The sequence below is a fragment of the Fistularia commersonii genome, chromosome 6, assembly GCF_037954325.1.
Source record: "Fistularia commersonii isolate RoL2024-O1a breed Wild chromosome 6, RoL_Fcom_v1.0, whole genome shotgun sequence".
Classification (NCBI taxonomy): Eukaryota; Metazoa; Chordata; class Actinopteri; order Syngnathiformes; family Fistulariidae; genus Fistularia; species Fistularia commersonii.
The window spans coordinates 21,047,873-21,065,716 of record NC_141289.1 but is presented as its reverse complement, the minus strand read 5'-3'; the positions used below and the strand labels follow the sequence as shown (position 1 = coordinate 21,065,716).

At 48.7% G+C, this 17,844-nt stretch overlaps 1 protein-coding gene across 1 annotated transcript; it reads right to left on the bottom strand.

Annotated features, from left to right (window-relative positions):
• Positions 1 to 277: 277 nt before the first annotated feature.
• sh3yl1 (SH3 and SYLF domain containing 1) lies at positions 278 to 16,326 on the bottom strand. The gene is made up of 10 exons (XM_086148680.1): positions 16,214 to 16,326; positions 11,293 to 11,403; positions 10,139 to 10,252; positions 7,507 to 7,571; positions 6,080 to 6,192; positions 4,444 to 4,572; positions 4,214 to 4,358; positions 3,853 to 3,934; positions 3,209 to 3,289; positions 278 to 1,259 (listed from the first exon to the last, which is right to left on the bottom strand). Coding segments are annotated over exons 1-10 (1,047 nt in total). The 5' UTR covers positions 16,215 to 16,326; the 3' UTR covers positions 278 to 1,053.
• Positions 16,327 to 17,844: the final 1,518 nt, after the last annotated feature.

The following is a 17,844-nucleotide window of genomic DNA, read 5'->3' as shown; positions in this document are numbered from 1 at the left end:
GCATCTTCATTTCTGCCACCTCCAGCTCTGCCTCCTGTCTATTGGTCGTCGTCAGTGTTTGTGGATCATCTCCCCAGTGTCTCCTCCAGCTTTCCTCTCCTTCTGGCTGATGTTCTTCCATCTCTTCGAACCCCTGACACTTTTCTCCACCCGTTCCAACCTGCTCGAACCCGTTTCTTCACCTCTTCTCCACGCTCTCCTACGCGCTGGACTGTCGACGCTAAGTAGCTGACGTTACTTAATGTATGAACGGTTGTTTACAAAAGTGCCACTGCTGTTCAGAAATGTAGATTTATTATTTCTATAAAACAGGAACCCACAGCAAAAGGTCTTTTGGAATCAAAGCGTCATCCTTTCACCAAAATGGTGACGATTCCCAGCTTGAACAATAACATCTTGTAACACCCGTCTTCAAATGTTGTTGTGGCAACAGGACTTGTTAAACATCCCCAAGAGACTAACCAAAGATCTGAACAAATCCAGTTTCCACAACAACAACCATGACCTCTTAAAAATACTGTTTTACAACAACAAATTCCCTCTTTAACCAAATGTCGGCGAAATACTATATTAAGACAGTGTTTATTTTCAAGTAAACCCCTCCATCCCCTCTACCCCTTCCAAAATTAACAAAATAGCAGTCGATTGTCATCAAGATAAAATATTGAAACACCTTCTCCCGTGATTTTCATCCCTGTTCGTATTGAAGGATAGATCGCCGGTGTTTATCTCCCATGTGACTCACTGATGCTTCGGCTCCCCCCTTCTGGAGCTAAAAATCAACGACAAGATTTTTCCTGCATCTTTTTTGATCCAAAAGGTGGATCGGATTGTTTCGAGGAGTTAGTGACGCGCCTGCGGTCCGCTTGGGATTAAACGTGGACGACTTAAGCGGCGAAACATAAAGATGATCGCCCGGATCTTTTGAAGGTTTTCTGCTCACCAAACGTAGTCTCCGGTTTGATATTTTTCACCGTTCGTTTTCGGACGAAGGGGGGAAAAGATGCTGCAGGCGGCGTCCAGGCGGCGTCCAGGCGGCGCCGGCAGAGTCCGCTAGTAGGTGACGAAGTTTGCGGGGAAGATGCCGGTGCGGCCGTCCTGCAGGCGTCCCTCCCACCAGTCGTACTGGGACTCCGTCTTGGTGACGACGGTGATCCGGTCGCCGGGGCCGAAGCTGAGGTCTCCGGGCTGCTGGCCAGTGAAGGGATGGGTCGCCGTGACGACCAGCGGGCCGCCGGCTCGAGCTGGCGGGCCGCCGCCTGGAGACAGAACGCACCTGCTTTTGTTATGTATTCACTTTATGATGGATTTTTTTTTTCCCATGTGATGATTGATCTTTTTTTTTTGTGCCAAAATAATAATAAAATAAATGCAGAAAATTTGGCTTGTCAATGAAAAACATCATTTGTGAAATAGTTACTTTTAAAAATTTTGTGTTAAAAAAAGGTGATGGACTTTAGTTATTAATGATAATCAGTTGAGACAAACAACAGCTTTTTTTTTACAAATTGAAAACTAAATAACCGACCGCATTTATTAATTATCGGTATTGTTTTTCTGAAAATCCAATAATTAGTTATCGGGCATGTATGTTTTGCATCCCCTTTGGATTTGTTGACGATCATTCTCTGGTGCAAAGAATCAATCACGACTACCCAAATATATTTATATTATATTAATGTCACACTGGTCACCCCTCCTCCACTCAAGCTACAATTCAAAAGTTTACAACTTTCCATCAAATGTTCCAAAGTTGAATGATAAAATGCAAACCAGGACGTCTCTTATATTCTATTCAAACCACAGCGTCAGATGACGAGGTTGGAAGAACAACTGGTCTTTTAGTAACCGATCGGGATGGTTACTAACCAATCCGGATGGTTACTAACCAATCCGGATGGTTACTAACCAATCCGGATGGTTACTAACCAATAGGGATGGTTACTAACCAATCCGGATGGTTACTAACCAATCCGGATGGTTACTAAACGAACTAGTGACCCAAGTAACTGCAGCTTTAATTGAATGTGTTTATGAACAGATGATCTTTTTCATGCTGTCATTAATCCAGGTCACATTTTCCTCAACATGCTGGTATTTCTTCTTCTTCTCCTTCGGTCTTTCCCCTTCAGGGTCTCCACAGTCAATCCACCTTCTCCATCTCACCCTGTTCTCTGGATCCCCCTCTCTCACACCAACTACCTTCATATCTTCTCACACCACCTCCATCCATCTTCTCTTTCTTCTTCCTCCAGACCTCCAATTCCAGCATCTGTCTACCAATAGATTCCCTGTTATGACCCAACCATCTTCATCTCCAGAACATCTACCATGTGTCGTCCCTCTGATGGACTCCTTCCTGATCTTCTCCATCCTGGTCGCTCCCAAAGTGAACCTCAGCATCTTCATCTCTGGGACCTCCAGCTCTGCCTGCTGTCTTTCAATCATTGTCAGTGTTTGTAGATCATCTCCCCACCGTCTCCTCCAGCTTTCCTCTCCTTCTGGCTGATGTTCTTCTATCTCTTAGTACCCCTGACACTTTTCTCCACCTGTTCCAACCTGCTTGGACCCGTTTCTTCAACCAACATGCCGATATTTAACTCCTGGTGAATTTTGTCAAGTAATAACACAAAGTGCAACATGATGATGGTGGACTTATTGTCTCATTCTAAAAGAAAAAAAAAAAAATGTGTTGCTGTTTTTTTCCTGCTTTCTTATCATTGATCTGGATAAATGGTAGAGACGTTCCTGATGGTGCGACAACTCAGCTTCATCTAACGCTCACGCTGCGACCGCTAGGTGGTGCTGCAGCTCAAAACACTGGGGGGGAAATAAAAAGACTTCTTCCAACGCAACAAGACCAATCATGTTCAGATAGGAAAAGGAGGAGAAGGAGAACGGAGGCAAGGAAAGAATGCAGGAGACGGAGAGGTGAAGGAAAGGAAAATGACGAAGGAGAAGGTACAAAAAAGCAGAGAAGGTTGTGGAGCAGAACGAGACATGGGAGGAAGGAAGAGAGAAAAAAGAAATGAGGACATAAAGAAGACGAGCTGGTTAAATGAGGCTGGAAGGAGGAAAGGTCAGAAGAAAATCAAAAGGGAGGAGAGGTAGAGCAGCGAGGAGGAGAAGATGGATGACGGACGGAGAAAGAAGGACAAGAAGCCGAGGCGTGAAGACGAACCAAACTGATAAAATAGGTCAAACGTACCGGAGGTGTCAGATTTATAGACGGAGACACTCGGGTACAATTGGTATTGACCTGCTGCTGCTGAAGCGCCGCTACCTTCACCTGCACACACACACACACACACACACACACACACACACACACACACACACTTGGAGCGTTGTTTGTAGGATTTGGGTTAAGTTTCCATGGTTACCGTGGCAACAATAAGGACGGTGCGCTCCACATCCAGTAGACATCAACTGTGAAATGTGCCTTTAGAAACAACAGTTGGGTGGCGTTGGTGCCTCTCGGCTCGGCCGGGCGGCTTCCAGCTTCCAGCTTCCAGCTTCCAGCCGCCCGGCCTTTCTGTCAGCAGAACCTTCATGTGGTGCATTTGAAGAGCATCCGGACCGGGATCTGTGCCGGCGTTTTGTCGGGAGGGAAAGGTTACATTCATTGGAGCTGGTGTTTGTGAGGCGGCGCTTCTGGCGCCGCCTCACAAACACCTTCTGGCGCCCCACCTTCGGGGGGCTTCTGGCGGACGGAGGGAGTAAAACAAACAAGGAAATCTACAACGAGTCCGTGCTGCTGCTGCTGCTGCTGCTGCTGCTGCTGCTGCTGCTGCTGCACTCTACCGCTTCCCACCCGAGTTTCCTGGGGTTTCACGGCTTTCTGAAACTCACCGGCGTACGGCGGAGGGCGCTGCATGCCACTCGCCGCCCTCTGCTGGGACGGAGGAGGAGGGCGGCTCGGAGGACACGACGACTGGAAGAACCAAAGCAGACCAAAACATTTCACTTTTATAATTAGCTTGGTTTCATAAAGCACAAGTCTTTGAGATACCACTTGGGTTTAACACATGAAATGCCATTTGTACCCAAAGGCTTTAAACACCGACGGACCCCATCAGCTTATATCCCAACCAGAACAGAGCCTATTAGGTTTGTGAGTCTGAGAAAATAAAAAGATCGATCTACCAATCAATCAATCAAGGAGTCTTTCCGTCTGGCGCAGTATGAAGTAAAGACAAACACTGATATCGACCTTAACGTGCACATTTTTGCTGGTCCAGTCGGTGACGTAGGCCTCGGTGTAGGCATCCAGGATGTGGTAGAGGTCGTAGCACTCGGACGGCGGCGCCACGTCGCCGTTGAGGATTCCCGATGCTCGGATGTCCCGGGAGTAGAACCTGCGGCCGAGGGAAAAAGGTATTTCTTCAAGTCAATCCAAACGGCCGGTCGGCGCTCCCGCCGGCTCGGGACGTTTTTACGCACTTGCGATTGGTTTCTTTGCGTTCGATCAGGTAGGATCCCTCCAGGGAGATTCCCGCGAAGAGGCCTCGAGACCGGCAGTAGGTGAAAATGGCTGCCGGGCTCCGCAGGGCGACGTCTGCCTCCACATTCCTGGGAATGAGACGGAAGTCAGCTCTGATGGTGTTCCACAGGGCAACATCCCGGGTCCCAGCATTTTCTTTTTCTGGGAAGTCTGCAGTTAGCCTTCTTTCTTCGCCTTCCAAACAAGGATGGGCTTCTCTTTGCCATTTCATATTATCGCACTAGTTTGGCAGGAAGAGCAAAAGTCAATATTCCACGCCAAACTAACGGTTAGCGCAACAGCAGGACATGCTCATTGTCACCGTTGAACATTTTTAAAATAAATTAGTCGACGGAACGGCATCAGGTGATACCTGCGCCTGCGCCGCCATTGCACTTTAACAGCTACACGTAAAGTCTATTTAAGCCCTGAAGAAATGGACATATTTTGCACCGTTTTAAGAGTCACACAGGGACATTGCTGGACTATCTACTGATAAATGTCAACAATGCCGTTCTTTCCCCGGCAACCCAAATATCACCCGAGACGGCCTGAGACACGCCCGGACATCGAAAGATCGACGCGGGCATCCATTAGCTTCGGTACGAGGACACAAAGATGCCGAGGTCCTGAATCAGGACATCATTTGGGAAAAGCATCTGATAGCGAAAGAGGCCAAAGGAAGGAAGGCGAGCCGGGTTTATCCTTCAAATATCAATTCAATGCGAATCCTCGTCTGTGCGATCCTGCAACAAACGTGTAACTATGTGGAATCCACCTTCCTCAATGATGACAAAATATCAGCGTTTGAAACTAAAAATATAAAAAGGAGAAGCGGTCTGAACAGCAGCGCCTCTTTTCCTTCCCTCTTCCCTTTCTTCCTTTCCTTCTCGTTTCCAGCTCCACCCATTATTTGTGTTGTGACGTCACAAACCCACAGCAAACTCTTGGAACGACAGAATGCGGCCGCTTCCTTGAGACAACCACAGAAAAGAAAAGCGCTACTGGTCCCGGAAAGGATTTCCAGTGACTTGACAGGGAAGTATGTGGTGAAGGAGGCTAAAAATAGAGGTCTTTGGAACTGCTGACGCGGCGCTTTTTGCCAAACGACTCGCCGCCGATTGACGAATCAGAACAAAAAAAAAAAAAAACCTGAGCTTTGGATCGTAAATTCCACGTCTCTCGTGTGAAGCCGGTCTGGCAGAAGATCGGTAAACTTCAGGAAGGTCATTTCTTCCTTCAGACTGAAGTGAAGATACGAACCTGCTCCGCTACTTCAGCATAACTCAAGAAACTGAACAAATGAAAAAATAAATAAAATGAAAGGAGCATCACTTGTTCACAGAAATGTATTTTCTAGCGGATAAAGGGTTGATGAAGACTCCAGAAGAGCAAGTGGATAGATGGGGTTCACTTGGACCCGAGCCTGAAGGTACCATCATTCTTGACACACACACTCACACACTCACACACTCCGTCTGACTTCCTGAAATAACTTCATCCTCGTGAATCAATTTACAAGCTGGTCGGTCTCGTTCCAGAGGCGTTCCAGAAGCATTCCAAGCATCCGGGCGATCAGGATCAGGAGGTTCTCACCTGCCCATCGGACCCACGGCAACCGTGCAGTTGCCGCCCAGGGTCAAATTCCCTCCTTTGGTGAACGCCTCGATGGCACTGCGCTGGTTCAGGATGATCACCAGATCCGACACCTAAGGGACACAAAGGCCGGCGAGTCACCCGATAACTATTTGTTATTTCGGTGGCTCGGCTAAACACGACCGCGCAAAGGAAAGCGAACAGCTACGAATCAAAACCAGATAATATGAGATGGATGTTAAGGATCCCATGATTGGGACAAGATAGTCACAAGCTAAAAAATACAAGTAAAAAGTAAATAAATAAACCCTGAAGTGTAAATAAATAAAGTATAACCTATTTAAATAATATAATAAAGGGGGAGAGGATTTATTTAATAGAGTTAATATATTATTAAACATATATATATTATTAAATTATCTAATATATTATTTATTTAATATAATAAATATATATTATATTATTATGATATAATTGTATTATTAATATAATTAATAAATACTTAAATGGATTAAATATAATAAACAATATTTTATTTAAATAAAGTTGTTCTCATCTCATCTTTTTAAAAAAGTCTCTCCATATTAACCAACATACAGGACTCAATAACGAGCAGAGTGTCAGTGTGAAGCAGCGCAGGAAGCCAGGAGTGATTTATTGTACGGGTTTACTGGCACGGGTTCGCAAAGATTGGCTGTATCTTTGTGTTGGACAGCGGAGGTGGAACAGTCTGCAGGAGAAGCTGCTCTGATGCGTATCCAGGGAGGATAGGGGGCTCAGGGGGGTTCAGGGGGGTCCAGGGGGGCCAGGTGGTCCACGATGGACGACGGTAAATTATATCAACAAAGCAGAAAGTTGGTTGACTGATGGACTTTGTCCGCCATTGAAAGAATTTGATTTTTACAAATGTAAAGAAGCATTTGCCAATTATTTTTTGGCTTCGGAAAGGTTTGCAAAACAAAATTTTACAGGTCAAACTCCATTTTGGCACAGCGGCCGGCACTTCAGCCTCAGAGCAAGAAGATTCCTACGTCTGGGTTTCCTCCGGGTTCTCCCGTTTCCTCCCGCGGGTCAAAGACCCGCAGTCCCGTCACTGGAGACTCCAAACCACCCGCATGGATGAGGGAGTGTTGTTGTCTACATGGGATTGAAAGGTGTCTGATCCTGGGTGAACCCCTTTTCTGACAGCGGGGATACGCTGGGATTGGCCGGGATAGATCCAGACCCCCCCGGGACCCCAAGTGCAGGATAAACCGTAAGAATATTCTCATCCATTTTTTTCTGTTTTCTAATGAATTTTATCTTTCTTTTTCCACATCCAAAGCTTACCTTCCAAATCCATATTTTGTATTGGCAGAGGGTGTTCTGCGGTGTTTGTGTGTTTTGTCCACACTAAGATTTTCAAAGTCCGTCAGCCGGTCTCTTACCTCCACTCCAATTTCAAAGCCTCCTCCCAGACCTGCGATTCCGATGGCCGACGGCGCCGACCAGCCTGAGCAAACAAGAGCAGCTTCTTCAGACGCCAAACTCGCACTGCAACTCTAAAACCGCTTTTTAAACTCTCAAACTGGCCTTCGTGGAGCGCTTTGTGCCGCCAAGGTGTTACAATAGAGACCTCGAGTCAGGAGATGAAAACAAAACAATTGTCAGGACTGGCTTTTCTCTGCCTAGAATTAGATAAACCCCGTAATGACCAGGCACCATCGGATCTCAAAGGAGTCTTGGAAAGCTGCCACCCGCTCAGATCATTCAGGTAACTGGCACCTCGTCTTTGGAACCACCTTCCGATCTTAACCCGGAGGACGGACATCCTCGCTTTCTTAAAGCTTTCGTTTTGGAGAAAGCTTGCGGTCCGGGTCAGGCTAGCCGCTAGCGGCGCCGCCACAGGCCCGCTCTGCTGCAGGGGCCCATCATGCACCGCGGACGGCCCTCATTACATTACATTACATTCCAGTCTTTTAGCAAACGCTTTTATCCAAAGCGACTTACAAAAATTGCAACTCGATAAACGAAAATCCAAAGTAGCAGTAGTCGTTATTCAGAAGTCACCACTCTGCCAAATAGCCATCTCAAGCCATATATACTGCTCCAAAAAACAAAGGGAACACTTGAACAACACAATGTAACTCCAAGTCAATCCCACTTGTGTGAAATCATAGTGTCCACTCAGGAAGCAACACAGATTCATTTGGACTTGTTTTAAGGACATTACATCAAAGTTGGATCAGCCAGGAGTTTGTTTTTACACTTTAATTTGGAGTGTGATTCCTAATCCAGACCTCCATGGGTTGATACGATTGATTTCCATTGATCATTTTTGTGTGATTTTGTTGTCAGCACATTCAACTGTGTAAAGAGCAAAGTATTTCATAAGAATATTTCATTCATTTAGATCTAGGATGTGTTTTTTAAGTGTTCCCTTTATTTTTTGGAGCAGTGTACATACATACATTCATTTTTCTTTTTTGGGGAAGGGGTGCTAAGTGCGATTATAGTGCTTAGTGAAGAGGTGCGTTGTCTGATCACGGCAGAAGACGGGTAGCGACGCCGCTGTTCTGACCTTTCCCGGGAGTTGGTTCCACCACCGAGGAGCCGAGACCGAGGAGAGCCGAGACCGGTCGGATCGGCAGCCGGGGCTCGGAGCGACGGGGTGGACGGTCGCCCGGAGGTGGAGGATCGGAGGGAACGACCATATCCCGGAGATATGACGAGGCCGTACTTTTCACCGGGGTCTTGAACTCGATGCCGGCTGCTACCGGGAGCCAGTGGAGGGACGTAAGAAGGGGAGCGTGTGGGAGAATTTGGGACGGTTGAACTTCCTCCTGCTCTCCATCACCTCGTATCCTCTCCCGAGCCCTCGGGCTTTCTCGCTTTACGAGCTTCCAGGGGCGCGGCTCGATCTTGGCCATTAATGTTATCGTTGCATCGGTTCAGCTATTAGCACGTCACGGTCAGAGCTGCAGTTCTTCATGGTCAGAGTTCCCTGGTGGCGCCTCCTCCTCCTCACCCTCAGACCTCTCCATCTCTATCATACTGCGCTTCCATCGGGTTGAGACGGAAGGCTGCCGCCACGGAGCTCCGATCTTTACCGGGTTTCTGCCCGGGTAAATGGCGGTGTCGTGTTTTTTATTGCGCTCAAGTGCCGGCTCAAGGGGGAATGTCGGGTTTCTTCTTATCATTCTAAGGAATGCGGTCCAGACCTGCTCTCCGTGAAGTGTCAGGAGAATATGCCGCTGTGATCGGCGCTGAATAAATAAAATCGGAGTTGATTTGGCGCCGCCCTTCAGAGTCACTGGCAACGTCGACCGACGAGTTTGAAAAAAAAAAAAAAAAAAAATTGCGCTGCATTCACATTGCTCCTTTCAAAACACCAGCGCCGCACCAGGACTAATATTAGATAAATGCAAATAAAACCGCGTCTGCAGGAGTACATGGGATGTTTAGAGAACATTAGTCATACCATCCCGGTCCGACAACAGCCGGTAACCCAAGCGACCGCACTCATTTATAGACCCCTTATGTTTCAGCCCACATGATTTCATTGATTTGTCGAAGTTGTTCGGGGGATTAATACTACAAATTTTCTAGCGGCGTAAAACATTTACAGGCTTTTCACAGAAACGAGATCTTATACTAAAACGAAGCGGTTGTGTTTTTTCAAGCGAAAGACGAGTACAGTCACCACGTGCGGTCCAAATTTCGCAATTCTTGATTTCCCTCTCCGGTCCCAGAGAAACGCTTCCTGCTTCCACGAAGGCTACAGCACACACTCCGGTTGCCAAATCGGGCCATTTGATCCGGTATCTTTTTGAAAAATTCAGACGGGACGACAGATTCGTTTAAATCTTTAAATACTCTCTCGACCGTGTCGCATTTCATGCCTCAAATGCAGTTAACAGGAACCAGAAAGCACGCAAGAATTAGGACGAAATCTCAAATCACCCAAATACAAGCCAGAGAATGTGTGGAAATAGAATTTTAAAAACCCCGGAGGACCTAAAAGTTGAACTTCGATTTATCTAAATGTTAAACGGCGACCGGAGCGGCGGGAAGTCTTACGTCTGTCGGCGAGCCTGGCGATGACGATGCCGCTGCCTCCGCGCGCTGTGATCACGAAGCCGGCCTTCACCACCGAGATGATGGCCAGACCCTCCGCCCTGGCGATCACGTGCGCTGCCCAAACACAAACGTGCACAACCCGTTATTCATTCGGCACAGAAACGTACTGACCGTTTCACGCCCGGTCAGTTCTCACCTCGGCACAGGATTCGCTCAATCGTTTCGTTGGAAACTGAAATGTCGACGGCATCCGTTCGTATGCTTTCTTTGAAATCTGTCTTTTTTTTTTTTTTCCCCCGTAAAAATGAAAAGGAAGACGTTCCAGATTCGGCGTCTCCGATACTTTCAGGATGTTTAATCTAAAGAGGCTTAGGCTCTTCCTGTGTTTTGACAAGCAAACATGCTGCGGTTGAGAACTGACAACATGAAGACATGCAAAGCAGCATCAACATTTTTCTTCCGCTCCAAATTTCTCAAGATAAATTTGTTTCCAGCTTTCGGGCTCAACTTTTGACCTGCTTTGTGTGTGTGTGTGTGTGTGTGTGTGTGTGTGTGTGTGTGTGTGTGTGTGTGTGGATAGCAGCGGGCCGTCGGCCTCTTTGTCCTTTTCGCTGCTGTGTTTTGGTGTTTGTTAGCAACAGCGTGTTGCCAACTGATTCTCTGATTTTTGTTTGTGTGTTAGGAGTGATGCGTTGTGGACGGCCTCGTACCGCTGTGTGTTTCTGTGTTAGTAACAGTGTGTTGTTGACCCCCCTGGCAGCTCCTGTTTGCCGCTAAAAATAAAAAAGTTGTATAAGTTTGATTTTATCAGATCCCCTAAATCAAGCGGCTCCGGTAATATTAAATGGGAAGTCATTGGATATTATTCTGCGCCGACGTGACGAGGCCTTATAGGTGTTTAGGAACCTGCACTCCTGCCAGTGTTCTGTGCAAAGAAAGTCAAACTCTGGCTTTTTCCTTCCAAGAACGTCGTTCATGTAAATGTACCATCTCCCTCCCGGACGGACCAATCCGATGTGCATTTGACCGCGGCCAATTACAAACAGCACGACGGCCAAGGAGCCGCTCCAGAAGCTCTGCTTTCGGCCAAACTGCCTCCGTCTCTCTGCGGTATCGTGAAGACGACCGACCGACACGGCGTGTTCCAGCTTTACCTGGGATAAGCTTGTCCGGTCCATTCCGGTGGGCAATTTCAGTGAATTCTCGCAGGATCTTGGCGGCTTTCTTCGCCTCGGACTTCAGATTGGAGGGGATGGGGTTATTCACTGCGCGCACACACACACACACACACACACACACAAAAACATTAGTGTGTATCGATTTCACAACTTGTTTGACATTAGAAGGAAGAAGGAAAGAAAAACAGCTTCTACAGATCTTATATTGTGATTTAATTTTCCACTGATTCAGATTGGCTCTGAGCAAGAAGATGATTTGCAAAACCCATTCATCCCTCTCTTTGCGTAAGCTTATCCGGGCCTTCGTTATGGTGGCAACACAATCGGCGAGTCAACCCGCTGAACTCACAGTTCTTTCGCAGAACTCTAACCCTTGCCGGACCAGATCCGAGTGTCCGGGTCGGTCGCACCCTCCTGCCACTTGCTGAGGGTGTCTCATGGTTAAGGACGCCAGAAAACCAGACGGAGGCTCCGGTTCCACCCGCTTCAGCCCGGAGCGTCAGCGGTTTCATAACCCTGGTCAGTCCGGACCTCCGTTTCTGACTAAAAACCATCAGCGACTTTGAACGGAGTTGTGCAAAGCAGCGGTCGCCGACCCCCCGGGATCGATTGGCCGCACAAGAAAGAATCAATTATTTCCGTTGAATTTATGATCTGAGTCTGAACAATCTTCATTTTGAAAAATCTTTTAACTTTGAAAAATGACCGGAATCTCTCGTCATATCTCGGTCACTCGAGCGCCAAAAATGCGACCCGCGAGCGAGCGAGATCAATCAAAAACAGACGTCAGACGGAAAGTTTCTTTTTGAAGGGGAAAAGGTGGATCCACACGGTGGATTCACGTTTATTATTATAGTTGCAATAAAACCAAACAATCTACGTGTACCGCCACCCTGGTAAACTGGTCAAGCGTTGACCAGTTCGTGGCAATAAAAGGTCGGGTCCACTGGTGTGAAGGGTCAGCGAGTGGAGTTCTGGCTCCTCAGAGTCGACCGAGCGGCACATTCATTCAAGCCCGGTGGCTGAAACACCACGGAAACGTCTGCCTGAGACGATAGAAGACGAAAAATAAGAGGGAATGAGCGGAAGAAAGTACCCGGGTTTATGTTCTAAACATGACTCCGCCGAGTCATTTGGTCAACCGCAGCTGCTACAGGAGCTGGAAGTTATAAACCAAGGCTGCGACCAATTGCCGTGCCATCAATTTTCTCTCTGAAGGCCCCCAAACCCCTCGGGACAGCGAGAGAAAAAAACGCCGGGAGAAACATCAGCGATGCGAGACACCGGATGCTCCAACATCCAAAGGGAATTGGCTCGCAAGTGTGATTCAGGAACGAGCTGATCTGCAGCGCAGCGCGTCTGAAGGCGACGCTGCCGGAGGACGCAGCTCCTGCAGCAACCGCCTCCTGAGTCTCCGGGAAACTTCTGCGAACACCTCGGCCTTTACGGCCGACTCTCCTCCTCGTCCATCCGCTTCTCCTCACTTAAGTGCACTTTGGTTGACTCGTTCCATCTCTTTCTCCAGTAGATGCACTCAGGTGCAAATTGAAAGGCCTAACGGAGGACGATTAAACAAATGTACTGCTCGATGGGGCCGAGACGGCGGCAACCATCTGACATCATCACCATGAAGGCATCGCCGCGTCAACAACTATGCCGGAGTGAAATGTGTTTGTTTCAAAACCGAACGTCCGTTCACCGTCCGTACAGCTCATCCCACAATAAGCTCTGACCGTCGCCGCGACGAGATTATTTTAAAGTGTATGTTTTTTAAATATATGTTTATCAAGCGAAGCCATTTAATACTCCAAGTCGGGATTCCTTTCAAAAAAGATCCCGCCTTCTCCTTGCGTTGCGTGCGGTTCTTCTATCCATGCAACCTTCAGCAGAGGACTATCAATAGTCAGCGCTGCAGATTTCAGCTAAAATAGTCTTCAAAGTGAAATATTCTGTCTTGGAATCTTACCATGCAAAGACAGCTCTAGTATTTTTTGTTTTTTTTCGCCCACATTAATTCTGTGGCAGTTGCCACGACAGATTTCCACGCCGCCCCCTTTCTCCACGGAGAAAACAACAGGCCATAAAAAGGCAGTTGTTTCTCTCATTTTAAAGCAAGCAATCATGCCGCGCCATTTTTTGACGCCACTGAATCAGAAAAAAAGATTTCAAGCCTCTCGGTCGCCATAAATTCTTCAAAGCAAAAATTTCCCGAATGAATTTTCTTCTCAAGTTGTCTGCGTCACTCGACGGATCTCGGCTCTTCAAACAGATGGATTATGCATCTTTTGCATCCGAGCACATTTAATTGCTTAAAACAAAATAAATAAATAGACGAATCGACATCGGCCGAGTACATCCGAGCGGCGTGTCGTATTCTGACTTGAGGATTTGCAGTCATGAAACTAGCGATTTCTATCAACGGACGGCAGACGAGCCAAATCTCCAGGGCCCGGGAGCCACGTGGGCTTGATTAGATGACGAAATGGAGGTTGAAATGTAACCAGCGATGGACGTCGGTCACTTCCAATAGCAGCTGCTTGGAGCAGAAGCAGCTGGAAGATCCACTGCAGGATGCAAACCCGACGGTTTCACATCACTTTACCTCAATGATCTAGTAAAAGCACAATCTAGTGGGTTTGCACCCGTCGCTGAAACGGGTCCGGGAGCGGGAGGAACGTCTCGGCCTCGGTAGGACCGCGACGCAAAGCCCGTTCAAGAATTTGGGGGACGGCTCACGAGGGACGAACCCGACCGGTTCTTCAGGGTCCGTCGCACAAGGGTGCGTCCAGGACGCTGAGCGAAGCCACTCCTGAGCCGGAAACATCTCACCCGGGCCGAGGAGAAGGAGCCTGAGCCGCCGCTCACTCATCCAAAAGCCCATTTTCATATGATGGCATATTTTCATTTGATCTGGAATTCACGCCTCCCTCTGCTGACAAGATTTATATAAATTTCGTTTTCCAGCAGAACCCGGCACATGTACATACTGCCAAAAATACGGCCTTGGTATCTCTGTGCTGGACCCGACCTGAAGCCTGCAGAGACTCAAGAGGACGATGAGGAACACCGGCCCCGACAGGCCACACCGCCTGATGGACCGTCAACGCAACCGGACGCTTCCATAACGTCTGCTGAGCCAGAGCTCATTCCCAAAACCATGAGAAAAACTCCATCACTTTGAATTTTTAGACAGGATTTCTGAAATGAATTCCAATTTCCAGAGACGCCCCTGCATACGGTGACCGATCCCAGCTCGGGTTCTTCTGGGCTCCAGTACAAAACACTTGCATAAACAACAGGTTTACTCCTCTGTGTTCAAATCAGTGTAAGCAGCATTTCATCAATAACCCCACAGATGCCACACGGCAAAATTCACCAAACAATGTGAAGAGAAGCCAGCTTTGGTTGGCGTGGTCACGATCACACGCCCTGCGCTACTTTAAAATCCAACTCGGGGGCCAGTGGTTGAAGACGGGGTGCTGCAGGGCTCGGGAGTCATGAAGAACATGGATGGATCATCACAATCATGGGGAAACACCCACTGTTGCAGAATAGTAATAGTAATCTGTGTATGAATCAGAGTATCAGATCATTTACTTCATCTTATTGAAACAAAGGCCTTGGCTTGATGTTTGTTTAGCGTAGGTTTACTGAAGAACAACTGTTGAAAAAAAGGCCTGGAAAGCAAAAAGTGATTTTCCCCATTTCCTCTTGTGAAGGTGCAGCCCGACACGCCGGGTCACCTCCCGTCTAAGAAAAGGACAGTTCAAATCGGAGTTCCAGAAAAAAAAAAAAGCTCTCTGCGATCTAAATCGACCCCCGTTAGCGATCGGGACACTTTCGTGATTGGCTGAATGTGTGACGGCTGAAACGTGCGCTTGTGACGGCGGGACGCGGCGTCGCTGCGAGGCGTGTGCCGCTTCGGCCGACCGGTCGCTCCGGCCGGGCGACAAACCCGCCGATACCGGATCAATGAGGGGTTCTGCTTTTTGGCTTGTTTTTTTCTTAATCATGGTTGCTGTTTGTTGGATGTTGTTTGTGTCTCTGTTTCCTCTCTGTCACGCTGTGGGAGGTGGAAAGAAGGGTCATATGAAGAAAATAGGTCACTTCATCCTGAAGCCGGAGAAAACCCACAGCTTCAAGTTCAACAAATAAAAGACGGGTTTTTTAAGCGTCGATGGAAAATGAGCTTTTTCGCTTGGTTGGTTCCACCGCCGGCCCGATAAGCGTCACCTTGTGGCATCCGGCGCGTCCTTGCTTGAAGCCCTGCATGCAGATGGAGCCGTGCATGAAGATAATCTTAAACCATGTTTTCAGTCGCAATGACGACTATTATCGCCATAATCATCACGGGACGATCTGATAGGCTCTTCCGAATAACGGAAAGACTCAAAAGTCCTTCCTTCGCCATCGGTCCTGAGAGGGTCATCAAACCCCCGATGGTGGCGGTCCGAGACGCCACGACTCTGGTTCTCAAGCGGAGGCTTGGACTCCGAGTCCGGCGGGACCAGAGAGACGCTCGCCAAGTTCAGAGAAGTGAAAGCGGCGTGGAAATGAAACGACGGGACGGGTTCGAACGGATCCCAGCCGGTTCCTTCGCCCGCTGGCGGGCGGGCGGGCGGGCGGGCGGGCGGGTCGGTCATGAGTCGGTCCACCGACCAGCTGCGGCTTCTGCCAGCAGCAGGTTGGTGGTGATGGAACCCAGAGAAGCTCAGATGTGTCTCCACTAGCAGGGCTTCCTGACATGTCGGAGCTGCGGGGCCTCCGGGCGCCTCCTGCAGCCACAGGTTGGACTCACGGGCACGCGGCTGCTCGCAGCTCGCGGGGACGCGGACGGACGCACGCACACGCGCACAAACACGGCAACATCGACGCGTTTCTCTTTCAGAAAACTTACTTTTGCTCGCCGGTCGTTAGTTTTACAGCGCGCAGCAGCAGCAGCGGCAGCAGCGGCAGCAGCGGCGGCCGTCACCGCGGGCGCCTCACCTCACTTCCGCCCCGCCCGGGCGCGTGCCTTTCACCTCCACGGACGCGGCGGACGCGGTCACGTGGGCGGAAGTCCCTCCCCGCGAGGGCGCGTCCCCGCGTGGGGGCCAGGAGCGCGAGCGCACGGCCCGTCGCCCCTTTACACTCAAATTAAAAGTGAACAAAACGAATAAAACACAATGAGCCATTTCTCCATTTCTTGGTGTGTGTCTGTGTGTGTGTGTGTGTGTGTGTGTGTGTGTGTGTGTGTGTGTGTGTGTGTGTGTTCGTCCATGCCAGGGAGAGTTCCAGTCTAGATGTTGATGTCCCGGCCCCTCCGTGGTCCCAGTCCTGGTCCTGGAGGTTCTTCATCCATGCCGTCCCGTGAGTCTCCTGACAGGTGTTTCCGGGTCACGGCGCCAGTTTGTGGAAAAGGAAAAGTCGTCCCAACGGACCTGGACTTCACTCCGTCCTTCCTTCCTGCGTCTCCTAGACTTTTTTCCTCAGGCTTCCCTCGCTGTCCGTGTCATGGATTTTCCGGCGAGCGTCGCTCCTTCGGCGCCACGCTTTGCCGGCGCCGCCCGTCCAGCCGTCGCTGTGGTATATCTCACCATGACGCGTCCCGAGGTCTGGCGGGCCGGCGTCCCCGACGGCTTCGGCCCGCCAGACCTCAGACGTCAGACGGTCTGAGCGGGGATTTCTGCGATACGGCAGAAAATGAATTCCTTCTTCAGGCGGAGGAACAAGTAACAAGTGAGAGTGCTTTTCTCAAAGAGCTCGAGGGGCTGCCGTGAGATTTATGACCAAAGCGCTCCGTTCTGTCATCCGTAAGTCCTCCTAAAGTAGTTTTCCCTCCGCCGCCGTGCGGCAGAAACCTCGGCTCAGACCGACCGACGTCTTTCGCCTCCCGAGGTCTGGTGGACCCGCGGCCGCCGCGGCTTCCGTCCGGCGGAGATGATGATGATGATCATCGCAAAACCAATTACGCCTCTCAAAGTTCTCGGAAACCGTCTGAGTATTTTTTAAAAATCCAAATCTGATGTAGGACCTGTGAAAAGGATGGAGGTCTTTGACATCCAGAAGAAACTGTCCAGCGTTTTGAGGGTTTTACTGGTGAGTCGTGATTTCAAGATCATCTCACCCTCCTTCTTCAGATGTTTCTCCATCAGTGGCTCCTCGCATCGTTTCATGACCTCACAGCAACAGATAGATAGATAGATAGATAGATAGATAGATAGATAGATAGATAGATAGATAGATAGATAGATAGATAGATAGATAGATAGGTAGATGTACTAATTTTTTCCTCCATGACATTCCCAAATTTCCAAACATTGTATTCATATTTCATTCCTGTTTTCAAGAATCGCATCCGAAATATTGAAAACTTTTGATCAGCCTCTGGAGGACCTGGAGAGCTCGGACCCAAACGTCAGTTGTCCCTTCAGATTGTTTGTTTGTTTAGAAGTTTATAAGGACAGTGTACAAATACAATAAGCACAGAGGCAGAGATGTTTGTACCAGATTATAGCTCATAGCTACTTTCCATCTGTGGTCCTGCCG

Excerpts from the sequence above, each read along its gene's own strand:
- sh3yl1 (XM_086148680.1), bottom strand. Across the intron at positions 3,935-4,213 it reads GCAAAAATGTGCACGTTAAG|TCGTCGTGTCCTCCGAGCCG; the intron begins GTCGATATCAGT and ends TGGTTCTTCCAG. Across the intron at positions 3,290-3,852 it reads GCGCCCTCCGCCGTACGCCG|GTGAAGGTAGCGGCGCTTCA; the intron begins GTGAGTTTCAGA and ends GTGTGTGTGCAG.